We start from the raw sequence: 27,272 nt of genomic DNA, 5'->3' as shown, positions 1-27,272 counted from the left end.
GAGCACTGGCTGCTCTTCAGAAGACTTAGGTTCAAATCCCAGCACCCATATTGTGGCTCACAACCATTTATAACTCCAGTTCCAGAGAATCCAATACCTTCTTCTGGCCTTTGTGAGCACTGCATGCATGTGTTGCACAGACATACACATAGGTAAAACACTTGTGCGTGCAAAATAAAATGAAGAATAATAATTTTAAAAGTTTGTTTCCTTAAAAAGGCATGTATAACTTTGTTTTTGTTTTTATTTTAATTTTAAATAGCTTGTTTTACATGTCAATCCCAGTTCCCTCTCCCTCCCCTCCTCCCGCACCCTCCCACCATCCCACCCAGCCTCCCACCCTATTGCCATTTCCTTCCACATAGAGGATATCTAGAGTCTGTCATTTCACTCAGGGCAGGGTCCAGGCACTCCCCTAAGAGTCCAGGCTGAGAGAGCATCCCTCTTTGTGTTATGGACACATGATGTCTGTTTGAATGCCAGGGATAAACACTGATTTACTGCCCAGGGCCCCATAGGTTGCCCAGGCCTCCTCACTGACTCTCACACTCAGGGGGTGTGGATCAGTCCCATGCTGGCCTCCCAGCTGTCGGTCTGGGGTCCAAGAGCTCTGCCCTGTTCAGATCAGCTGTCTCTGCTGGTTTTGCCAGCCCATTCTTTGTCAATTTGCTCATCGCTCCAATCTCTCTGTCACTGGGTTCCTTGGGTTCAGTTCAGTGTTTAACTGTGGGTGTTTGCCTCTGCTTTAAGAGATAAAGTAGAACACTTTTTTTTTTTACCAATAGTCACATGAACCTTTGTTTCCATATGGAAAAGATTTTTTTCATCTTTTTTAAAGTATCCCTTTCCTTTCAGCTTCCCCAAAGACTTAATTTCACTTTGAAGCTACTTTGAGAGAGTAGAGTAAGCTGATAGTAGTTTTAAAGACTATGGTTTAGAAGTGATGTCATCCTCATCCTTTCTAATTACATGCTGCATTCTATCTCTTTTTTTTGATCCCCTGTAAAAGGATTTACAGACAATTGTAAGCTGCCATGTAGATGTTGGAAATTGAACCCAGGTCCTTTGGAAGAATAGCTAGTGCCCTTAACCTCTGAGCTATCTCTCCCGCCCCCAAATGCCGCAGTCTGTTTATTACATAGATTTGCTGCTATTTTCCAACGACATCATCCTGCACTGTGAACCAAATATGAAGATCTGTCACCACCTGTCTTTAGTTTTAGTTGATTAAATGAAATAGCAAGTCATGTGATAACATAAGACGGGTACTAGAATTTCTGAACTTTATTTCCTTTTCTTGATTCTTTAAGGGAACCATGCATACCTAGTCTACATTCCTGCACTCTCATCACATATATGAATTTTTGAAATATAGAATATAGAAATAACTGAAGGACTGAGAGCAATGGAAAGAGAATGTGTTTTGTTTATTATTATTTCATACTAACCTTGCAAGATTTTGCTTACATCATTGTTTTAATGTTCTCAGCCTCATATAACATCATTTATACTTTGTGAAATGTGCTTCTAAGATGTCCTGGTGCTCCTGCCTTATGATGATGTTTTATTTGTAGGTCAGCATTGCTTGTCCTGAGAGAATGGAACCTATCACAAAAATCTCCCATATTCCACCTAGTCGGTGGGCCTTAGTTTGCAGCCTGTGCAAGTTGAAGACAGGGGCTTGTATTCAGGTAAGTGCCCTGAGAAGTACTGAAATGACCTAAAACCAAGTTGACCTGACTCATGGTCCCAGTAAGAGTGCCCCATTAACCCAGAAGTCACTTAAGGTCTCCTCTCTTATGTGCAAGGTGCTGCTATTCCACAGACCATTTGTAGTAATTTTTTTCAGATGTTGCTTCTGGGCTATTCAGCCTGATTTTTTTAGTGATTTATTTTTATTTATGTATATATGTGGGGTGCCACATGTGTGGGGGTGCCCCCAGAGACCAGAAGAGGATGTTGGATCTCCTGAAGCTAGATTTACAGGTTGTTGTGAGCCACCCAGCATGGGTGCTGGGCATTTAAGTTAGATCCTCTGAAAGAGGAAAAAATGTTCTTACTAAGCCATCTCTCTGACCTTTGACATATTCTTTTTACCATTCATATTGGTTGTCAGGCATAATGATCCACACCTTAGGCCCAGCTATTCAGGTAATTGAGGCAGAAGAATCATTTCAGCTCAAGTCCAGCCTGAACAATATAGTGAAACTCTGTCTAAAAATAATGCTCATAATGGTATTTAACTCAGGATGGGACTGGAGAGATGACTCAAAGGTTAAGAGCACTGGCTGCTCTTCCAGAGGTCCTGAGTTCAATTCCTAGCGACCACATGATTGGCAAACAACCATCCATATTGAGATCTGGTGCCCTCTTCTGGCCTGAAGGAATACAAGCAGACGGAACTCTGTATACATAATAAAAATAAATAAATCTTTTTAAAAAATCCAAGATGATTAAGTAAATGGCTCTGTAACCACTTGGGTGCAGAAAGGTACATTTGAATAGATAAAATCTGGTGACTAGTTTTGAAAATCATTCTCTTAGTCATCTATGAGCATGTGGTAATACAAGTAATGTTCTGTGAGATATCTGAGATACAATATCACTTCACTTTCTGCTCCAAACATAATAAGATGGTGCTGCCTGTAAGTGGGAAGGAAGGACTGACCTTCCATTCCATAGACTTACTGTGTGTAAGCTGCAGACTGGTTGAAATTAGATTTTCCTACAGACCTTCAGAGAAAGGAGTCTCTGTAATGTCATAACTTAAGGCAGTGGCTCTAGGTTGTTTAATTTAGCTCACTGTTGCTTGGCATAACAGGTTGCAGACTTGTCATCTAACAAATATGAGCACTTATCTTGCTTTTTAAATATTTCTTTTGGCTGATTTTATTTGTTTATCTTACCTATAACATTTTAGTATTTATAAAGGGGAAAAAATGTCCCTCTGGTATATACTTACTCTGCTGGCTAGTGTTATGTCAAGTTGACACAAGCTAAAGTCATTTTGCAAAATGACTCAATTGAGAAAATGCCCCTAAATAAATTGACTTGTAGACATTTTCTTGATTGATGACTGACTTGGGAAGTTCCAGCCCACCATGGAAGCAGGGGGTGCTACTACCAGGCTAGTGATCCAGGGTGCTATAAGAAAACAGTTTGAACAAGCTGTGAGGAGCAAGCCAGTAGACAACACTCTTCCAGGGCCTCTGCATCAGTGCCTGCCTTGCGTTTCTGTCCTAACTCCCTGAATGATACAAGTTGTAAAATGAAAAAAATCCTTTTTTTCCCAAGTTACTTTTGGTCATAGTAGGGTTTTTGTTTGTTTCTTGTTTTTTATGGTTTTTCATTTGTTTGGTTGATTTTTGGTTTGTTGTTTTTTTTCTTTTCTTTTCTTTTTTTTCTTTTTGGACAGCCCTGGCTGTCCTGGAACTAACTTTGTAGACCAGGTTAGCCTCGAACTCACAGATACCCACACATCTCTGCCTCCCGAGTGCTGCTGGGATTAAGTTTGTGGACCAGCATACCAGGTTTGGTCATGGTGTTTTGTCACAGCAATAGAAACCCTAAGACACTAACCTCACACATTATATGTTCATCTAAGATCTCCCCTATTTGCTCTTCATATATGAGCCTCTTGAAGGCCAAGATGATATACCATTCCCCCATTAGTATTCATTTACAGTGCATTGAATAAATACATATATGTTTCCTTGTACCAAATTAATTTGTAATATATATTTTCCATTGAAACAAATTGTTCCATGTGCATTATTTAATAATTTATAGTAGAGATTGCATCTATATTCAGTAACTTATTCTCCTCATTGTGGCACCCATATTTCCCACTATTTTGCTGTTAAAGATTTTTTTTATACTGGCTAGTAATTAGTAACAACTAGTGAGAGAAAATGTTAACCTTAACCTTTACAGATCGGAGTTTGCATTGCATCTTAGGCTCCACATTCTGTCTTCTATTATATTGCTCATCTATGAGTTTATCTTCCCTAGTTTTGTTCTATTATTTTCCCCAGACCTTGACATGATAGGCATACGATAAATACTAGATTGATACATGGATGATGGATGAACAGATGAATAGATGGAACATTCTAAAGGTTTCTCATCTGCAGACCAGTGGTTCTTACTTTTATTTCTTAAATTTCAGATTCTTGATTTTAGAGAAATCTTACTAAATTAAGGCTATTATGCATTTTTGTGTGGTGCTAGGGATTAATCCCAAGATCTCATATGCCAAGCACATGCCCTGTCACTGAACTATAGCCCTATCACAAACTTTAGTATAAAGGACTTAATTTATTTGACAAATGTGTATGCCTAATTGTGTACTATGGTTTGGGTCTATCAATGAAATAACAAAGAACTTTGCACTGTGAAGCTTATATTTTAGTTGTAGAAGTAGACAGTGAGCAATAGATGTTAAAATGTTAGAAGGTGATGACTGCTGTCGAAAAGACTAGAGGACAGTAAGTAGTTGGGAAATGAGATGCAGGGAGTATGAGTTACAAGTTTAAGCTGAGGGGTTTAGGGTAGGACTAACTATGGACATAAAATTTGAACACAAGACTTCAGTGTAAGAGAAAAAGCAGTTCAGATGTTTAGGATAAAAGTGTTCCAGATAGAGGAAACAGCCATTGAAAAAGCCATGAGAAAGGAGTGTGCCTGGCCTATTTGATCAACAAGAAAAATCCACTGAGAATGGAATGTTTGGGAAAATCAAAGAGATTATATAGGGCCTTATTGGTTAGAGCAAGGACCAGTAAATTTGTTCTATAAATAGCAAGATAGTAAATATGTTAGACTTCATGAACCATGTAGTTTCATGTCATAGCTGCTCAACACCACTTTTGCAATGCAAAGGCAGCCATAGTAATATTTAAACAAATAAGAGCCTTTTTTAGCATGAAGCCTTCTGATAATCCTTTAGCAAATGATAGTCTGGGTTCAAGCTAGATGTCTAGGAAGCCCTGGATCTTCCCCGCTTCTAGACATACTTGCTCCAATTGGCAGATTTCCCAAATCTCTCTATTCTGTATCTTATATTGAGGTTCCCATTCTATCTAGATCCTGAGCCTTGGCCTAGTCTGCAAATAAACTTGTCTAGAAAATAATGACTTTGAAGCTGAGCATAATAACATTCAACTATAAACCCTAACACTTGGAAAGCTGGAGCACTAGTACTGCCAGTTCAAGACCAGCCTAGGCCATATAGTTAGACCATCTTAGAACACAGGATGGAAAGAAGGAAAAGATAGAGGAATGGGGAGGAAAAGGGAAGAGACAGGAGAGAAGAGGAGAAATATACTCTTTGGTTCCAGTTTCCCTGGATTTGAAACCTGGTCTTCTTCCTGGTTATGTAAGCTTAGAAGAGTTACCTTAACATCTGGGCTTCAGCTTCCACATTTATAAGTATAGATTATAATAGCAATTATTTAAGGTGGCAGGGAGCTTAGCATAGTACCTAAGAGATAAATATACATGTTAGTGAGACTGTTAATAGTTATATATGCCCATATTATTATTCCCTAGAGTAAGTCTAATTATGCTTATAGAAATCCCTAACATTCATTTGACCAGCGAAACTAAATAGAATCATGCAGTATTTGTGACTTGGATTGATGATAGAGTGATATGGGTCTGTCTGAAGTCACATACAAGTATACAGAATTTAATATAAATTGGAAAACTAGTATGAGTTTACTGTTAGCCCAATATGAGTTCAATTGTTATGGATATTAACTTCTAAAAGATAAAATCTTCAACAAGTGGGGAACTGGTAAATAAGAAAGTACATTTTCAATGACTATTAAAAGTGATGCAATGAGGAAAATGAAATACTAAGATTAAAAGGAAGGTTGAGGAGTTGGTTCAATGGTTAAGTACTTGCTGCATAAGCGTGAGGACCTGGATTTGAATCCCCAGCACCTATTTAAAACTAAATGTTTGGCCTCATACATCTGTAACCCAAGCACTGGAAGTGATGTGCAGAAGCAAGCAGACCCTGGAGTCACTTAACTGTCTATCCAGTCAGCTGAAATGCTGAGTTCCATGTTCAGAAACAGACCTTGCCTCAAATGGTGGAGAGCAATTAAGGAAGACACCTGACATCAACCTCTAGTCTCCATGTGTGCACGTAACAACATAAAAGGACACTCTCCTATACTTACCTAGAAAAGCACTTCAATTTTTTTCCACGTATCTCACAATTCATTAATACAAGTTGTTCTTGTTTTAAGACTGTTATAATATCTGCCTTTGGGAGCGCAAAACATTTTAAGGGAAGATAAATGTAAACATGGGTCAAACGTGATGCGATACATGCCTGTAACTTCAGCACTTGAGCAAGCAAGTCCAAGGTATCGGGAAATGAAAGACAATACGTCCACATGTTTGTGCTGAGAGAATGCCTGTGCATGTCTTTATTGCAAGTGCTAAGAGGTCTCTATTCATTGTAGAGAAGGAGCAGCCTTATATATAGAATTACAGTGCAGTGGGAAAATGTCTGTTATAAAAACATTTCTAGATAATCCAAAAATTGGTGTTGAGCAGAAACACAAGCTTATTTTCCCCCTCGCTATTCTTCCTCATAAAAATAAGGAAAAATTAACTTTCAGTCTCACTCAAATTTAACAATGTTTCTATACCCTAAAAGAGTCTTCTATGGGGCATTGGGTAGTATTTATCCCTGGCATACAAATGGACTTTGGGTGCCCATCCCACAATGAGGGATACTCTCTCAGCCTGGTCACATGGGGGAGGGCCTAGGCCCTGCCCTGGATGATCTGACAAACAGACTCTGGAGATCCACCATGGAGGACCTCAACTCCCTGGGGATCAGAGTGGGAATTGGGTGGGGGACTGGGGGGCCTGGTAGGAGGGTGGAGGGAGAGGGAACTGGGATTGACATATGAAGCAAACTTGTTTCTAATTTAAATAAAAAAGATTTTTCAACAATTTCAAGTAAAAGAACTTACAAAAGGTAGAATTATGAATACCATTTCTTTAAGTTAGGACTCAATTCAAATGTCTTGATTTAACCAACTGCTTCTTTTTATCTTTCTGGTTTTTGTATTTCCTATTTCTATATTACAATTTGTGCATCTGTTATTAGTGTAGATTCTGGGTTTAAATGAAAGTCTTTAGTGAGAGGCTAAGCCCAGTACCAGTCAGAAGAAGAAAATACTGTTTCAGAAACACATCTATTAGTTATTTTTTTATGTGTTCCTGTGACAAAATACCTAACAAAAGCAACTGAAGGAAGGAAAGGTTTGTTTGAACTCACAATTTGAAGCTACAGTCCACTATGGCAGGGAAAGCACAATGTCAGAAGAATGAGGTAGCAGGTCATATTGTTTCTACTTTAGTCAGAAAACAGAAGTGAGATGAATGCTCAGGTCGATTCTCCTTTTTAATTCATTTTGAAACCCTAACTAATGAGGATAGTGCCACCCACATTGAGCCAGCCTTCCTTGCTCAGTTAAACATTTCTAGAAAGTCTCAAAGACACCACAGAGATGTTTTTATGATGATTTTAAACTCTTATTTGACATTGGTGATTAATTACCCCAATACCAAAACAAAGCAAATATGAAACATATAAAAAAAGTCAAACTACTATATCACCAGTAGCTGTAGGAAAGAAAGTGGCAGGGGCTATAGAGATGTATCAGTAGTTAATAGTACATAATGCTCTTCCAGAAGACCCAGGTTTGGTTCCCAGCATGAGTTGGGTTGCTCACAACTGCTGCCTCTAACTCCAGCTCCAGAAAATTGAAAGCCACCTTCTGGCTTCCACAGACGCTGCACTCTTATGCATATAGCCACATATAGACATACACATATACAGAATTGAAAGTTTAAATTTAATCTTTGTAAAGACAAGAAACTGGCAAAAGTGTGGAATAAACTATGGAGTTAAAAATTAATAAAGGTAGAGCTGGGTGGTGGTGGTATATACCTTTAATCCCAGCACTAAAGAGGTAGAGGCAGGCATATCTCTATGAGTTTCAGACCAACCTTGTCTGCATAGCAAGTAGAGACCAGCCAGGTTTCATATTGTGAGACCCTGTCTCAAAAAAAAAATAAATAAAGGTGGTCACACCTGTAATCCCAGCACATGGGAGAAGAAGGCGGGAGGATTGAAAGTTCAAGACAAGCTTAAACTAAAAAAATAAATGAAATAAAGAAGGGACAGGAAGCCGGGCGGTGGTGGCGCACGCCTTTAATCCCAGCACTTGGGAGGCAGAGGTAGGGGGATCTCTGTGAGTTCGAGGCCGGGCTGGACCTACAGCCTCCAAAACAATACAGAGAAACCCTGTCTCATAAAGCCAAAAATAAATAAATAAATAAAAGAAGGGACAGGAAAAGGGGGAAAAATAAAGCAGCAGCAAGATTAAAAAAGGAAAAAAAATGAAGCTGAAGAATAGTAAGCAGTTTAAAATGCAGATATAAAAATGTAAATAAAATCAAGTAAAGATAAGAATATGAATAAAACTGTAAACAGTATTTTGAAAGGCTTAAAACTGTAATAAAAGATAAATAGATTATTTTTTTAATGTAATTGTTACAGCTTCCTTTCCCAGTCTTTGAATATTAGAATGCACCAGCTCTGGGGAAGAGAGGGAACTGGATCTATCTTAATAACTCCCTTTTCCCACAGTAAAAGTTGGTGCTCTATGCTGCTGCTCCTATAGGGCTGGACATATCCAGGATATGTTATCTGTATCAGAAATGTATTTGCTCTAGAAACTTCCCCTCTTTAGATACTAGATGCCAGTGCTGGTTGTAGTGAGCAGCCCAGGAGCCAAGTAGGTTGCAATTTATCACACACAGAAACTCTCTCTCTCTCTCTCTCTCTCTCTCTCTCTCTCTCTCTCTCTCTCTCTCTCTCTCTCTCTCTCTCTCTCACACACACACACACACACACACACTCACACTCACTCACTCACTCTTTTTTGTGAGGATATAGTAAGATTCACATCAAATCCTCATACTTGATTTAAGGCTTACATGGCCAGTTAAATGCATAAGCTTCAAAGAATGGATGGGGCAAACATTGTTCTACATTGGACAGAAAGAATCAAGGAAACACAGCACTATGCCTGCCAGACCCCACCCAGGAATTAATAACCCCAAAGGTGGCTACAGAAATAAGTTGATACCTCTACCTAATGGTCAAGTCTTAAAGTATCAGCCCCAAAGGTCAAGCACTATGTGCTCTCAGTCTCTACAGGAATCTGCAGATAACTGGGTTATGACAGTGATCCTCAACTCCCTGCTGAACTGCCACAGTTTGTCCAAGGAAATCTTATGCTCCCCACCACACCACTCCCAAAACCATGCATTCAGTATTTATTTCTCCACTCATCAGAGCCTTGGAGACCAGAGGTAATATTGAGGATTCAACACATAAAAAGAGCTAACTATCCATTTGCCTGACACCTTGTTCATGGGTACTTCTAGAAGTCAGGTTAATCCATGTAACCCAAAGCCTCTACCATAGTCACATAGTTAGCATAGACTATGTAGCAGAACAGTCCAAAGGCTTACTTGTTGCTTCTCAGGTACTAGAGGCAAAGGGCCAGATCCTTCTTTGTGCAAGGTTAATCCTTTGCTACACAGTATTCAAAATAAATGAAACCATGAATCTAAAATAAAAACTTTGACATGAATTTTCATAGCAGCATTATTTTATAATAGCAATAAATACATGTTTGGCTCCAAAACCTGGCTGGGCTTTCCTCTTTTAGCCCCAAAGTGTACAGGCCTCCAATTATAAATACCAAAGAATAACCTTTTCTAAAACTAGATGGTTTATGACAGTTTGCTAAGAGACATTCATTATTTTCATCCATATATTTGTCTTTTTGTGTAATTTATTTCTCTACATTCTATAAGTTTGTCCTGGGAGACATCTGGGTTTTTTTGTGGGGTTTTTTTTTTTTTTTGGTTTTACGAGACAGGGTTTCTCTGTATTGTTTTGGAGGCTGTCGGTCCAGCCCGGCCTCGAACTCACAGAGATCCCCCTGCCTCTGCCTCCCGAGTGCTGGGATTAAAGACGTGCACCACCACTGCCATCGAGACATCTGTTTTTAACATTCTATTGGTTGCTGTTAAAAATGCCCTTTACTGTTTGATTTTTAAGTATCTGTATAGTTGTTTTTTAGCCAAGCAGTAATAAAAAATTCTCAGATAAAAATGCATCTTGAGCCTAGCATCATCCCCATTTTCATGAGGTTTGTCAAATATGTGGAAATTTTAAGGATACATATTTGCATCTAATATAACCAAATTTTCCAAAAGAACTATCCAAGCTAAGGAGGAATGTTTTTGTGAGAAAGTGAGCTTTTGTCAGTGGAGGAATCTAGTATGTGGCTAGATTACCACTTCATTGGAAAGGGGCATGTCTAAATCAGATTCTTTTTGAAGTTTAATATTAATTAAATATTAATAGATGTGAGGCTAGATTAGATGATATTAGAATTATGGACCCTTCCTGAAATTCTTTTATCCTGTTGAATTTGTTTAAGTGTAATCTTCCTCCCAGAAGCCCCCTCATCTGCTGAGCCATTACTCCTCATAGTATATAATTGTAATTACCATTTTATAGTTATAAGATTAAACACAGGGCCTCATGCACAACACAAGGGCTCTAACATGACTCAACATCTTGGCCCCGCTTAAATTAATTTAAATTTAAATAGCTTTTCATGACTAGTTGTCTAGTCTGGTGCGTAGCTTAGCTAGCTGTATTCTAGAATTTTCAGGGAGTTTGTTGCTTAGATACTGGAGTTCCTGTGACCTTTTAGAGCCATGGATATCCTAACAATAATATTGACTGTGTGTTTTCTTTCATTTATTCTGAGCAACTGCTTTCTCAGTAGTTTATGGTATTGCCTGAATTGATGACATTCTGGTGCATAGGTAGTTGACATAGCTTCTGTCTTAACTATGTCTAGGAATTTTTCAGCTATTAGTGTGTGAAAAGTACTACAATTAAAGTATATATAGGTAATGTGGAGGACAAAGAGAAGAAATCATATAACTACATAAAGCAAAGAATCTCAAAAAAGCAACTCAATGCTTGTTGGCTGCTTGAATTTCATATTTTTGCCTCTGTTCTTGCTGTTATCTATATGAGCAAGTTTCTTGGGTTATTTGTAAAAAAAATCTTGTAAAATATTTTTCTCTTTTTGCTTCAGCTTTTTTTTCTTGTAAAATATTTGTCATTGTCAGGCCTTCCCTCTGTCTTTCCTTTGCTTCCTATAAAAGCTCACAGTTGGGTCCCAGAGACATAGGGGTCCCTATCCTCTTCCCATCTACTGCCTTAACACTTTTTTTTCTCCTTTAGTGCTCTGTGAAAAGCTGTATTACTGCCTTCCATGTCACCTGTGCCTTTGAGCACGGTCTAGAAATGAAGACCATCCTAGATGAGGGTGATGAAGTAAAGTTCAAGTCTTTTTGCCTCAAGCATAGCCAAAACAAGCCAAAAGTTGGAGAGGGTGAGTACCACCACCACAGAGTTGCTGAGCAGAGCCAGGCAAAAAATGAGAAAACCAGCCTCCGGGCACAGAAGCTTCGTGAACTAGAAGAAGAATTCTACACCTTGGTCCAGGTAGAAGATGTTGCCAAAGAGCTAGGGCTATCTGCGTTAACTGTGGACTTTATCTATAACTACTGGAAACTGAAGCGCAAAAGCAACTTCAACAAGCCATTAATTCCTCCAAAAGAAGAAGAAGAAAATGTGTTGGTACAGCCAAAAGAAGAAAGCATTCATACTCGCATGAGAATGTTTATGCACCTGAGGCAGGACCTAGAGAGGGTAAGCTGACCAGTTCAATTGTCTGTATAGAGATAGGTGACACCACTTCCAATTTTAAAATGACAACCCCATTATATAGTGTAAGTTTGTGTCCTTCCTTGTCATCTTAGTTCTCTGTGGTCCCAAACATTAGACTCTGTTTAAATTTTGACAGATTAATGGAAATAACTCATGTATTTGCTCTATGAACTTTGAATTTATTATTATCAGTTGATTTACTTTTTAATTCACTGTCAAGTCTAAAATGACTCAGCTATATTTTACTGACATATTACTGAGACTTAAGCCTAATGAGTGAATTTTGTTCAGAAAAGCACTGTCTCGGAGTTTTTCAGACTCAGCACCATGGACATCTTGAGCTGCGTAGTTATTTATTGTGGAGTACTAACTTTTGTTGTAAGTGGCAGGATAGGATGTTTAGCAGCATCAGTGATCTCTGCCCACTATATACCAGTCCCCTTATACACTTGGTTCTGACAAACAAGATTGTTTTTCCAAATTACCAGATTCCTCCTAGGGTTTAAAATCATCTCGGATTGACAGCCACTTTGCCAGGTAATTTAACTCATGATGTATTCATTGGGTAAATTAAGTGCTATAAAAATTCAAAGAAAAGTTAGGTGCTGTGTTTACCCTAGGAAATTCCTTAATTGTCTAATTTCTAGAAATGAGTCAGCCCTGGTGGTACAGATGCCAAATGCTCTCATTCATACTCATGGATAGAAAGGGAAGGCTAAAGTATGGTGCCATTATATTCTTAGCTGGACTGTGTATATAAATACTGATCCTTTTAAATTGTAGACTAGAAAATAGGTTTCAGAGAGAAGCTTCAAGCACTTGTTCTTAAAGCAGGTTGACATGGGAGCCAAGTCCCCATGATTGTCATTCTGTAGTAATTCCTTTGATTGGGGTTGTGGTCTGTGGCCCTTTCTTGACTTCACTCCTTACTCCCACAGCCATCAGAACTCAGTGACCTTCAATGTAACTGAACAATTTCAACTGTAAATTTGCTTAATATAACAAATATCTTTATTTGCTGGGGATTGGGTTTGCAGGTCCGAAATCTATGCTACATGATAAGCAGGCGAGAGAAGCTGAAACTGTCACACACCAAAGTGCAGGAACAGATCTTTGGTTTGCAAGTTCAGCTTCTCAACCAAGAAGTTACAGAAGGTAATAACCTATGTATTAAAATTGTCCCAGCATATATAGAGCTTCTGATTATATCCATTTTTACAATTTCATTTTATATCTATTCTGCAACTTAAAATTTATTTCATTTGCTTCAGTCTAACATGATAATTATGTAGCCTATTTAACTGTCAATTTGCAAGATGAGAAATTAATTCCTGGGTAGAAACTCCCCAGAAAAAAATGAAGGAAAAGAAATTCCAGGATAGGAGTAAAGGAGCAGTTGCAAGTCTAAGGCAGATAATCTAGTAATTACAGCCATGAAAGTGTTTTGTAATTATCAAATTCACTTTTAAAATCAAGACGCTAGCACAAAATCCTAGTTTCCAGAAACCATTTAATTCCAGGGTTCCTCATCTTAAAGGTCATCTGTTAAAAATAGATCCTCGGCCAGAAGTTAAAGGAGATATATTTCTAATCTTTTCAGTTATTCACTAATATTTATTGAAAACATACTAGGGCAGTGGTTCTCACCCTTGGAGGTTAAATGACCTTTTCACACAGATCGCCTAAGACCATTGGAAAACACAGCTATTTGCAACTCATTTCGTAACAATAGCAAAATTACAGTCATGAAGTAGCAACAGTAATTTTGTGGTTGGGGAACTATTAAACATAAGAAACTGTATTAAAGGGTTACAGATTAGGAAGGTTGAGAACCACTGTGCTAGGGACTAAGAAGTAAACTAGAAGATAGAGCAGTCAACAGAGAATCCCTGCATTGTCCACTTGATGAGAGAGATAGGTGATGATATACAGTACCCAAAGTGGAAGTCATATACAGTGACACTTTCCTATGTTTATTTTAATATAGAAATAGGTGGGAAAAGACTGGAGAGATGGCTCAGTGGTTAAGAGCACTGACTGCTCTTCCAGAGGACCCGGGTTCAATTCCCAGCACCCATATGGCAGCTAACAGCAGCTGTCTTTAACTCTAGGTTTGACACCCTCACAGAGACATACATGCCCACAAAACGGCAATGCAAATAAAATAAAAATAATTTTTTAAAAAAGAAAGAAATAGGTGGGAGAACCTAAGCACTAAGGGTAACTTGGGCAAAATGTATAGAATCCTCACCTGCTAAAAGCCAACCATAAAATAATAAGCACATAGAAACAAGATGTCAAGTAGGCATCAAAAGCTCCTGGGGTATTTGTGACTACATTGCAGCATGCTCATGTAACAGGAAGTAGCAGGGATACTCAGCCACAAGATTATCCTGTAACATAACTGTCAAAGCAATAAGAAGCGAAGGACAACAGGGAGGAATCCCTGTGTGCTGACAAGATTGGACTTAGCCAAGTAGCTTCTGATTATAAGAATATGACTTACAGCATCAACAGGTGGCAAACCCTAGCCGAGATAGAGGCTATAGTTGTTCAAAATGGACCCTTGGGGAATGCATGCTATCCTTTAGTATACTTGTAAGCCATCCTCTTTATATCTCATTCTTTGAAGTATATATTGTAAGAATATAATGGGCAAAGGCCAGTTGTAGAGTGACATATTCCAGGTAATGAATACATCCCTGGATAATCCTATATGTTGTGATTGTTTGCTGCTGGCCCTTACCACTATCAAACCTACTCCAGGGGCAACAAGATGGCTGAGCAGGTAACAGCATTTGTTTCAAAAGCCTGGTGGTCTGAGTTTGATCTTTAGGACCCATGTAAAGATGGAGAGAATTGACTTTATAACGTTATCATCTACCTCTACACATATGCTATTGCAAGTATGCCCATACCTGGATTCAATAATATTTTTAAATTATCTCATACTTCATAATCAGGATATTATAGATTAAGGGCTTAAAATATTTACCTACTGCTTCTAATGCCAAGTTAAAATACCTATGTACCTTTCCCCCACCAAATCTTGTACTGTGTTTTTGAGGTTTTCTATTTGACTTGTTTGGGAATGCCTGGAGAGGAAAGGATAAAATCTGAAATGTCATGTGTTTGAGGCACATCTTCAGTCCTGCTCATTACCTGTATGCCCATCCATAAACACCCAAAGAATTCATTCTAAACCACTGTGAGTGACTTTTTTTCTGAGACTGTAGCTTTGGAGCCTGTCCTAGAAATCACTCTGTAGACCAGGCTGGCCTCGAACTCACAGAGATCCCCCTGCCTCTGCCTCCCGAGTGCTAGGATTAAAGGTGTGTGCCACCACCGCCTGGCTTTTTTATCTGAGACAGGGTTTCTCTGGACATTCTTTATAGAAATGAAAGGCAAAGAGAAGTCTAGGGTAAGAGCTCTGTTAGTGTGTCCAATCCCCAGCACTCAGATAAAAAGCCTGTGTGCTGCACGCCCTTGTGATGTGAATCCAGTACTAGTTAGATGAAGACAAGAAGATCCCAAGAGTTTGCTAATCCAGCCAACTGATAAACTCCAGTTTCAGTGAAAAGCCTGGTCTCAAAAAGTAAGGTAGAAGGCGATTGAAGAAAATATCCAGCATCAACCTCTGGCATCCACGTGCATGCACACATATGCAGTTGCCACCACACATACACAAAGAAATGAAAGACATGGAAATTGAGACATAAGACGGAGCACACTAGTTGTTACTATTGTTTTATAGGTTAGGAAGCAAAGGTGTAAAGGTTGGGAGCCATGGATAGTGCTTTCTGTGGGACTCTGGGTTCATTCTCTACTGCAGCTCACCATGGTATACATGCGCCTCAAAGACAGGTGCTAATTAGACGTTTGGAGCAATAGGTTCATGAACATATGTGGTGATACATGTATATGCTAATAATTCAGTCAGTTGTTAAACAAATCTTTCTTTTTGATTTCAGGACCTTCTTTGACAAATGCACTAGAGAACTCATTGTTTTACCCACCACCACGAATTACCTTAAAGTTGAAAATGCCTAAATCAACCTCAGAAGACTGCAGAGACAGCTCCACAGAAACAGAGCACCAACTCTCCTCTCCTGGCAGCAGCTCCCCTAGTCACAATAAAGGGAGCCCTCAGATGCCTGAGGAGCCACTGGACAGGAATGTGAAACTATATTCGAGACATCCATTAGAAATCAAGAGTAATTGTTTGCCAGCTAGCCGTAGCCATTCTCGAAGTGAAGCCAAGAGTTCCAGTGCTACTCAGAGAGCTCCATCTGCAGAGTTCTATCGTGGGCAATCATTAGGGAAGCCTCTGGCTCTTCAGGCTGCCCTCCATGGACAGGCTTCTATCGGTAATGGGAAGAGTCAGCCCAGGCTTGCCAGTTCCAATGGCCTGGAGGGCAGCTGGTCTGGGAACATGTCCCAGAAAGATGAGATGTTCTGTGACCAGGAGTCAATGCTCAGCTCCCACTTGCCCAGTCAGGGAAACATTAGAAAATCTGGCATAGAACACCTCAGCAGGTCCTTTAAGGAGGCCACCAATACATGGGTGAGGCCCACCGAGGACCTCCAGTACTGTGTTAAGGCAACTAAGAATGTGAGCTCTAAGGAGCAGTTGTGGGATAGACAGCTTCTCAGGCGGTCAACAGGAAGAGCTCCATATCAGGAAACCGATGGGTATTGCCCTGATTTGGAGCCAAGTGATTCAGAGGCAGAAGGGGAGGGGAATAAAGAAAAAGCAAGGGTAAAGAGAGAAAGTTCTGACAGAGAAAATCCTCATGATTCTGTTAGGGAGGGCCATGGGAAAAGCAAGGTTTACCCTCATTCCCACACCACAATGCAAAGGTGATCAGAAACATCTTTTGCCTTTGCCCCCACATAATGGGGGAAATTTAAACACCAAAAGGATTCTAGTATATATTAGGAGGAATTGCAGGGAAAATAATGGTTTGACATTTTTGAAAAGGTTTCAGGTATAGTTTTATAAGCACATTACAAGAGTTGCAGGTTGTCTGGGGTTGCTTTGTTGGAGGATGCTGGGAACATTTGGGCCCAGAGTATTTGCTCAGTGAGTACTTCAGGACTGCTTTCTGGGTACATTAACTGATTAATCTACATGTGAAGAATCTTTGTATTGTTGATGGATTTGCAAAAGAACATGACAGACAATAAAACTACTTATCTTTTGAAACTATAACATGTGATTCCTTAAAGCTCACGTCTGTAGAAAATTTCTAATTCCATTGGTATCTATAAAACCTTTTCAAGGCAGCGACCAGGAGAGCAGCAGATACTGTCACTTACTATTTTCTTCCTTGCTTCATGCAAGGTTGAGTTTCTTTCACAGTATCGTATAGTATAAAGTCAATTCTCCTAAATGTCCAGTGCCTGTTCCTAGACCTGCTTGTTGGGGCACACTCATAACTCTCTTATCCAGCTAACAAGCTAACTTGTGGATAGTGTTTACAAAAGTACAAAAGTACTACTTCCAAGGAAAATGCTCTGCTTCTCAAGGCATTTGTGAAGATATCCAGAGCCTTTCCCAAAGTGTGACCTTTCTGGGTTATTTGTACCAGGTCAGGGTTTTTTGTGTTGTTTTCAAATAAGTTTGACTAAAGTTGGCTGACAGTTTTGTATACCTGCTTTAATGTTTATAAAATTTTTATTGAGGTATAATTAAAATATAGTGTAATGCACAGAGGGTTAAGTATTCTTACCTGCTTTAATTTTGAAACAGATTTTATTGTCAGACAAATTTGAAAGCATGTGTTTAATACATGGATATAATTTAGCTTTGTATGAATTTTGAATCCAAGGCAATTTCCCAAGCATAAATGTCAGAGCCATTTTTCAAAACTTGCTTATACCATATTACCAAATAATTGGCCTTGATTCATTTCTAGAGGAAGAGAATTTTGAAGCAGTAGATGAAACAATTCTGCTTCCATTTAAGAAAAAGGGGAAAGTAGCAGTTTGTAAAAATGTGAGGCAGACTGTAATTCTCAGTTCCCTTTTCTTCTTAGCCTTAAAATAATATTCTCTTTCTTCTAGTTTGGGAACATATTGAGAGAATTTTCAAACAAGAGGCCATTTTCAATTTCTGCAGTTTCATGCTGGAGAAAGAAGCCAGCAATAGGTGCCAGTGAGAGGGCAGTAGTCCTCTGTCTAGCCAATGCTGTGGAGCAGTTTGCCTCTCTCCCACCTTCGGTCTTAGAACCTTGTTAAAGCTTCTTTGGGGTTTTGGTTTTTCTCTCTCTCTTTTGAAAACTTCTATATTTTGCCTTTCCTTTGGCTGCATTTTTAAAATGTTTCTTTTGTGCCTATGAACATGTGTGAATGAACATATCATAACATGTGTAATAGGTGTCCTGTATTTTGTTGTAGTTGGAAAATGAGGAAGAGAATTTCCTCTTAATACTCTCAGCCTCTGTGCTTATTTAAATACTCATAGGTACATATAAATGTGACACTTTCATGGCAACGAGAGTATAATTGAGGTGAGTGGTAAATTCCTTACATTAAAGGCAAGTCAGTTGCCTGTCCTTCATGCCTTTGAATTCTGAGTAGGGGGAAAAGCAAACAGGAAAAGAGTGCTTTAGCCAAATTCCATATATAATGCCATTGGGAGAGTATTGCCTGAAATATCATTCAAGTCAGGGAAATAAAATGGGAATATTTTTTACAGAATTTTCCTGGGTAAATAAATGAGCCTTCAGTTTGTATACATTCCAAATGCCCCAAAATGCATCTGCAACATTTTGTTCTTTGAAGTATTACCTCTTAACCTTTGTTAATGTTTTTCATCTTGTCTTTTATAATTCATTTTGAAGATCAATTCAGTCTTTTCAAATGTCATCTTTTTATCAGTACTTTTTCATTAAATTATGAAAACTATTAACTACTGTCAGTGTGGTAGTTTTCTGTTTTGACATACTGTTTTTTTAAATCTATGAATTTACTGTATGTTAAAAGGGAGGTTCAGGGTTGAAGAATTGAATGTTTAGAGGCACAAATCATCTGGGTTGATGACACATGCCTAGAATCCCAGCATTAAAGGCTGAGGCATAAGGATAACTTCTAGGACAGCCTGGGATACATAACAAGACCCTGTCTCAAAAAAAGAAAAAGCACATATTCACAATTCAGATCAGTACCAGAAGTCAATGAGAGCCCTTTGTACTTTGCCCAGAAATCATGATTTCAGCAGGCTTGGAAGATAAAAACCTTAGGATCATCATTTAAAATGGTCAGGGACATATAAAGTGACAGGATACACCAGGGTGTTGTTTATAATGCTCATTCTACACAGAGCTCTGGGAGTCTGTCATGTGATCAGAGTTATATGGTCTCATGGCAGGACTTTGAGAGGGTAAATATTTTCCAGTTGTCAAAGGTCATTGAGTAAATCAGTGGTGAAACTAGATGAAAATGATTGTTTCTGCCTCTACCTACCTCACTTGCTTGTTAGTAGGTTACCATTCTGATAATTCATTCTGAAGACTTTAAACTACAAAGTATATCCTGTTATAGTCAACAAAGGCTGTTGGGGTTAAAAGACTGTACATTTCCAGTGGGAGGTAAACATTTGTCTGTGTTGAAGAAATGTTTAAATGTAGAGAGCAAGCCAGATAATGCACAGCCCCATTTTTCCCTGCAAGATCAAAATCCTCAATATGTTTTCTTGTTTATTTGTTTTTTGTTTTGTTTGTCTGTTTTGTAGTGCTGAGAATGGAAACCAGGACTTTGAGCATGCTAGATAGCGCTCTCCCACTGAGCTGCAAGGCCCTCTTCTAACTTTAAGAACTGAAGAAAAGTACACAACTGCAGAAGCACCCATTAACTTTGGTGTAGTCTTTCAAAAGCTGTATTATGTAACATTTGATTTTCTCAGCAATTGTATGATAATGGTTTTAAAGGAAGGTTTAGTTAATAAACCCCACCTTGGTGCTGGCCCTCCAATGTAGCCAACTGTGTAACACTCAGTTTAGCACTGTTAAAGGAGGCTTGTGGGAGTTCAGTTGATTTTACATCACAAAATGGAAGAAATTATATGATCTAAAGACTGTGTCTTTGCAGTGAAATGGGCAGGTAACTACACAACCCATGTGTCTAGTCACTGGTGAATTCCTCCATCTTATGCTTCCAAATACATTTATCATCTTGTTGAGATGGATTGGGGTGTGAGCATTTTGCAAAGCCTAGCCACCAGGCTCCAAATATCCTTCTTTCCCTTCACTATTCCTTCAATTCCCTTAAATTTCAGTTAGGATAAGTAAGCGGCAAGTGCTTAGAAATAATATGGAAAGATGAACCGTGAGCAGCTTCAGCTGTGATCATCAAAACCACAACTAGAACTAAGAGAACATCTTCAGAACCACCTTTTGCAGAGTTGTGGGAAATGTTGAACTGTAATGGAGCTACTTTCATGAAGCGCATGTGAAAATCATGGTTACTTTAGTTATTTCTCACCTTAAACTCTTAAAAATTGAATTTTAGAAAATTAAAATTACACAGAAGTAATGCCTTCAGCCCTGAAACGATAGATAGACAAACAGACAGCCAGAGCTGGACAGTACCTATTCTAGGTCATTCTACTACTTCATGGAGGTGTGAATATTAATGCTTCTTCCTGCTTTGATAAGCCTGGCCTGTGTCCTGTGATCCTTGCTTTTTTTCCTGAGCTTTTCCTCTTCTACTTTGGAAAACAAACTCCAGTTAAATTCTTCCACATTTCTCTGTCTCTGCAAACAGAGTCTAGAGGGGTAAAAACAATGAGTGTTCACAAGGCTGCTATTGGCTAAATCAATACTGTGGCCACTCAGTCTTTTCAGTTACGCTTGCTAACAGAATAGTAATGATGGAGCAATGAGGAACAGGCCTGCCTGTATCTCAAGAGAATTTTATCCAATGTCTTGCCATCAAGATCTCCCAAATGGACAGAACTATTTAGGCAAAGAATAGAGTAAATAAAGGTTACTTTCAAGACGGTTGCATGGGTCCCTTACAGGACAACCAAGGACAAACCAGGAAACACACTTGGGGCCAGTTAAGCATTCAGATAGTAAAGGTGAGACTGTTGGCTCTATTTGGCACATGTGAAAACAGCCCAAATAGTTAAGACTTCTTTAAGGCTCTACAGATAAGTATACAGCAACATCAAGATGGAAGCCAATCATGCTTGATTCCTATATGCAGTGTACCTTCTCCAAGCACTACTACTATTCTCTCCCTGAAGAAAACAGCCTTTGTTGAGGGTTGGTCATGGATTTGATGCCACTGGATCCTTGCCATCTTGGATTAATCATCTTAGGAACTGAAGAGATGTTTCAGTGGTTAAGAGCACTTGTTGCTATTTCAGGGGACCCAGGTTCAGTTCCCAGTGCCCACATGGTGACTCACAACCTTCCAGGGGTGCCAACACACTCTTCTGGCCTCCATGGGTACCAGGAATGCACATAGTGCAGGTACATACATGAACATAGAACACTTGTACACAAAATAATCTTTGAAAAATTAGACATCTTACGCAAAAGCAAACAAGAAGCTTATATTCAAAGAGCAGGACATTTCACACAAATCTAGGCAAGGCAATCCCCACATCAGATCTAGAATCTGAAGGTCCTACTTTCTGCCTAACTAGTCAATTGTCTTACTGGCTATAGAAATTAAGCCATAGCTCTCCAAATACACCCACACCCTAATTCCCCAAAACCTACTATGTTACTTGCATAGTTAAAGGAGCCTTCCTAATGTAATTAAAGTTAAAAATCCTTGAAATAGGGAAGCTATCTCGTATTATTAAGCAGGCCCATTGAATACCATCACAAGAGTACGTATTTATACATAGTAGAGTGGTAAAAGGATGGGAGTTCTAGCAGGATATGTGACAATGAAGAGCCATGATCCAATGGCCTCCAGAAAGTACAAAGGGCCAAGTAACACATTCTCCTTTCAAGTTTCCAGAAGGAACTCGCTTTTCTCCCACACTGATTTTAACACTTCTGAAGAGTAAGACTAGGCACTGAATTTGTGACATTTTGCTACATTAGAAGTATGGGGGGGGGGGGACAAATGAAGTGACAGACTTTGATGATCCTCTGTGGAGGGAGTCACTATCCCTAGGGAGTGGGTGGGGTGGATTGGGGGGTCAGTGGGAAACATGGGAGGATGGGAGGGCGAGGGAATGGGGGGATGGATATGTAAATAAGAGTGCTTCTAAAATATTTTTTTAAAAAAAGAAATAGGAAACCAATACATTGAGCATAGAGTAAATGCTCCCCAACCTGTCAGGTGCTCCTAATCCCCAACAGACGTATCTGGACTGGAATACCCTGAAGTTGGCCTTGCACTTATGGAACATGTTTTGAATGGCTGTGTAGTTATGTGGAAGAGTATGTTACCTAGCATGAATAGGCTTTAGGTTAGATTTTAACAATAACAACAAAAACCCTAAGTGGAATAAAAAGAAAGCCTAAGTTGGATGCTACTAAGAAATATTGGAGAGATTCTAGAGCACTTAGTACTTCTATTAGAAAGCAAGGGTCCAGTGGAGATAATGGTAGAGTGGAAGATTGACACAAGTTCCAAGGTCAGCCTGGTCTACATAGTTTCAGGTCAGTTGGGGCTACATATCAAGATCCCATCTCAAAATAAAAACAAGTAAACAAAACAATTGGCTGGAGCAATGGCTCAGCCTGTAAAGTGTCTACCACACAAGTGAGACAACCTAAGTTCAGATATCCAAAACCATGTAAGATGCCTGGCGATGCACACCTGTAACCACAGCACATAGGTGACAGAAAAGGGCTCGTGGACAAAAAACCTAGCTGAACTGATGAGCTCGGGATTCAAGAGAGACCCTGGCTCAAAAACAAAAGTCAGGCCGAGCGGTGGTGGCGCACGCCTTTAATCCCAGCACTCGGGAGGCAGAGGCAGGTGGATCTCTGTGAGTTTGAGGTCTACAGAACAAGTTCCAGGAGAGGCTCCAAAGCAATACAGAGAAACACTGTCTCGAAAAAAAAAAAAAAAAAGAGAAAGAAATAAAAAAGAAGAGAAAGAAAAGAAAAAGAAAAATCAAGAACAATCTAAGAAAGACACTAGGCGTTGACCTCTGCTTCTACACTCACCTGTGTGCACATGTGCACACACCCACACTAACAAGTGTATACACCACACATACACAAATGCTAAACTAATGAAAATATGTTTAGAAATTCCAAGTAAGTAGAAGACAGTAAACTATAAACATCAGCCCTGAAATTAAAAAGTGAAAGTTTTAAAACCAAAAGTTGCTTTGTCTACTTGCTTACTTATTTTTTGTTGTTTTTTTGAAGCAAGGTAGCCCAGGCTAGCCTCAAACAGAAGATGACCTTAACCTGATCTGCTTCAGCCTCATGAATGCTGGGGATATAGGCTCCAAAGTTGGTTCTTTGGAAAACTAAAATGAGATAAATCAAAATCTTGTGATACTTATCAAGAAAAACAAAAGAAAGGCAAATTATCAATATGAAAATGAGAGAGGCGATGATGTAGACACTAAGAGGATACCAGCAAAATATGATGAACAAACATACCTAAAAGGTCAATGACAAATGGGACACTGGACAGATGCCTTCAAGGACGCATTCAAAGCTCACTAAAGAGGAAATTGTTACCTAAATAACACTTTATTATTGACTAATGCAGCTGAAAACTTTTCTTACAGACACTCCCTGTCCAGATGATATCATAGTAAAGTCCAACTAGTTTTCAAAGAACGAATATGACTTATTCTACAAAAAAATTACCCCAAAATGAACAAAAGTGAATAGTCCACAGCCCAATCTAGGCGACCAACATTTGGGCAACAAGCCCAAACAAACACAAAACCACAGATTTATTAGTATGAGTATATTTGGAAAGCTCTTTTAAAAAACCTTAACCAAAGCAAAAATTTGGTAAGCCGCATCATGACCAAGTGGGATTTATCTCAGAAATAAGGTCAGTTTAGCATTTGAAAAATCAATTGAAGCTGGGCCATGGTGATGCACACCTTAAATCCTAGCACTTTGAAGGCAAAGGCAGGTGGATCTCTTGAGTTTGAGCCCAGCTTGGTCAACACAGAGAAACTTTCTCAAGAAGGAAAAATAATCGATGTAACATATTTCAAGAATTAAGGAGTAGTTAAATTTTAAAGTTCCTCAGATTGTTGAAATTGTTAAGTGCTGAAGCTGACTATAGTAGTTTATGCCCGTAACCTCAGAGTTTAGTAGGCTGAAGTAGGAGGATGGTAAGTTTAAGACTATCCTGGTCTACATATTGAGTTTGAGATTCAGTAGGGCTGCAAAGAGATACCTATCTCAAAATAACAAGAGAAGCTGGAGCTCTGTGGTAGTGCACTTGAGTTCCATGCGCTAGGCCTTTGCTTCTGTCCCTAGCTACAAAAAACAGAAATGTTGAGGGCACAAACCGTCTTCTGAAGCTGCTGTAACCCAGCTCCCTCCCCTCGCAGTGCTTTGTCACAATGAGCTTAGCATATCTCTCTATTCTCTGTCCTTCAAGAAGAGACAGAGTCATTCACGGTGATAACCCCACACTGTAAAGGTCTTTGCTGTCTTCCTTGTCTTTTGCTTTCCCTGGGAAAACGTTAAAGATTAATCCCAAAGAGACACATTTAGTTGCTGTAGGTACACTCCAGGAATATAGGTAAAATGTCAAATGTGACATCCAACGTGTCTTGTCTAAAAGCAGGAAAGAAAAGTTTATTAAATTGTGTTTCTTTTTGTGGGTCCTGGGAATATTTTTACATGACAAGAAGTCTTTGTTATTATGGTTATGAAAAAAGAAAGAAACGTAATTCCAAAACAAAGAGGACCTTCTGACACAACTGAGTCCTTTGTAGTTCTGTTTTTGTTGTTTTTAGGCATGCTCTCATTTCATAGCCTGACTGACCTGGAACTCACTATGTAGACCCAGCTAGTCTCCAAAGATCTGCCTGCCTCTTCCCCCTCCCCATCCCCCGAGTGCTGAGAGTAAAGGCCTGTACACCACTAGCTCACCCACAACTGGGAGTCATGTAATATTCCCTTACCATTTAAAAATATATCAAAAGCTGGAGGTGTCAATTCGGTAACAGAGATATTGCCCAGCATGGACAAGGTCCTGAACTCCATCCACAGCATTGAAAAAAAAAACGAAGTAAAATTAAATTGTCAGCATCATCTATGTAATATCAGTTTATACCGAATTTAAATAAATACATTATTTAAAATTCTCTGTTCTGTTTTCTTACGGTTTTGCTGGTGTGTTTGGCAATGCTATGGATGGAACCTGGAGTCCCACTCATACTTACGGAGCAAGTGCTCTGCCACTTAGTTACACAGTCAGCCCCATGCACCTCAGGGGTCAAATGAGTCCCCATGTTTCTACAGTTACATACACATGAGAACAGCTAAATGGGATGATGATAACAGGTGCCTCAGAAAAAAAAAGTCCAGTTTTATCAAACATTTACATTGCTGCCTACAAATGATAAGTATTTCATGTGTTAGGTCTACCAGGCATTTTCAGATTCTAACCCTTATATACAATTATTAAGTTGGAAGGCCAACAGGATGGCTCAGCAGGTAAAGGCACTTGCCACCTGTTGGGGAAGTCCTGTTATTTGCCTGTGCATTTGTCAATAAAGTACTGTCTGGCCAATAGAAAACCTAGATAGGAGGGACTAGGAGTCGAGGAGGATTCTGGGAAGGGGAAACACAAGAGAGTCGACATGTAACACCGGGTAGGAGCCCGGAAACTTCTCCGGTAAGAGACATACTTAGATGAACAATTATGGGGTAATTACTTAAAGCAGAGCTAGCCCGTAAGAGACAAGCAAGGCCAACAGCTTCATAATGAATATAGCCTCCTGTGTGTTTATTTGGGACTCATGCGGATCTAGAACCAGGCTGGCGCGGCTGAGCCCAGGCGACTGGTGGGGGATAAACCAAAGCGGCTAGCAAAAGAAAAAGCTTCTCTTAACAGCCACCAAGCCTTGTGACCTTAGTTCTATGCCTGGGCCTCACATGGTAGAAGGAGAGAACTAACTCCCACAAGTTATCTTCTGAACTCCATGTGTGTCCTGTGGCAAATGTGTGCCCAGACACGTGTACAGGCACACGCACTAAATAAATAAACAAATGTAATACACTTTTTTAAAAAAATTAAATTGGGGCCAGGAAATGATGGCACACACCTTTAATCCCAGCACTTGGGAGGCAGATGCAGGCTGATCTCTGTGAGTTTGAGGCCAGCCTGATCTACAAAGTGAGTTCCAGGACAACCTCCAAACCAACACAGAGAAACCCTGTCTCAAAAAAACAAAAACAAAAATTAAATTGGTTAATAAATACACTGGACAGATTAAAATGTGACATTTCAAATAAGAAGTAGATATACTGGCCCACTGAATGCAATCTTTTATTCTTTTTTTCTAGAATGATAATAACCCTTATTAAACACAAATTAATGAAAATTGTATAATCACAATTACCAAGGATCACAGAAACCACTAGGATATTAACAGCCTAAAGTACTGCCATTATTCAAAGAAAGAAAGAAAGACACTTAAGTGTAAGGATGGATTTTATTTTTGCAAAAAAAAGCCTCTTGAGAACTACAAATTCCAAAGTAAAACAGATCACTACATGAAAGTCTAATGCATACATTTTGCCTGTGCATGAAAATTTTAACAAAGTCATTACATTTAACAAATTCACCCCCACAATATCTTCAGATGTAATACTCTTTTTTTGGGGTTTTTTTTGAGACAGGGTTTCTCTTCTGTATTGCTTTTGGATGTTGTCCTGGAACTTGCTCTGTAGACCAGGTTGGCCTCGAACTCACAGAGATCTGCTTGTCTCTGCCTCCGAGGTGCTGGGATTAAAGGTGTACGCCACCAACGCCCGCCTCAGATGTAATACTCTTAAGGTTAGACATTTCAGTTATATTACATGTCATTCCCTGAAGATGAACTTTCAAATCCAAATTCTTAGTTTATGAGGCTGGTGCCTTCAGGGCTGGCAAGATAACTCAGAGAGTAAAGATGTTTACCACTAAGTCTGATGACCTGAGTTTTATTCCAAGGACCCACAGGAGGAAGGAGAGAACCAACTCTTGAAAATTTTCCTCTAACCTACACACACACACACACACACACACACACACACACACACGTGCACGCGCACGCACGCATGCCACACATAAACAAACACACACATAATTAAATCAAAATAAAGAATGGCACCTTAAAAGGGGCAATTTCCACCCCACCTGTGGAAGCATAATTCTAGGTTAATTTCTTTCATCAGTTAAAAAAAAATCTTCAAAATGTTCGCTTTTGACATGTGTTTCTATCAAATACTGTGGCTACATTTTC

The 27,272-nt window shown here is 39.2% G+C and overlaps 1 protein-coding gene across 8 annotated transcripts in view; it reads left to right on the top strand.

The window, feature by feature from the left end:
* Jade3 (jade family PHD finger 3) overlaps positions 1–18,773 on the top strand; it is a 137,116-nt gene extending 118,343 nt beyond the window's left edge. For all 8 annotated transcript variants that reach the window (XM_021222769.2, XM_021222768.2, XM_040733713.1 and 5 more), the window contains 4 exons: positions 1,575–1,691; positions 11,372–11,842; positions 12,898–13,015; positions 15,832–18,773. In XM_021222769.2, coding sequence (XP_021078428.1) covers positions 1,575–1,691; positions 11,372–11,842; positions 12,898–13,015; positions 15,832–16,724 — 1,599 coding nt within the window. In that variant the 3' untranslated portion in view covers positions 16,725–18,773. The remainder of the gene's footprint in view (positions 1–1,574; positions 1,692–11,371; positions 11,843–12,897; positions 13,016–15,831) is intronic.
* The last annotated feature ends 8,499 nt before the right edge of the window (positions 18,774–27,272 follow it).

The sequence above is a fragment of the Mesocricetus auratus genome, unplaced genomic scaffold (assembly GCF_017639785.1).
Source record: "Mesocricetus auratus isolate SY011 unplaced genomic scaffold, BCM_Maur_2.0 Super-Scaffold_100033, whole genome shotgun sequence".
Classification (NCBI taxonomy): domain Eukaryota; kingdom Metazoa; phylum Chordata; class Mammalia; order Rodentia; family Cricetidae; genus Mesocricetus; species Mesocricetus auratus.
The sequence above is the reverse complement of the archived record's forward strand: the minus strand, read 5'-3'. Positions and strand labels throughout refer to the sequence as shown.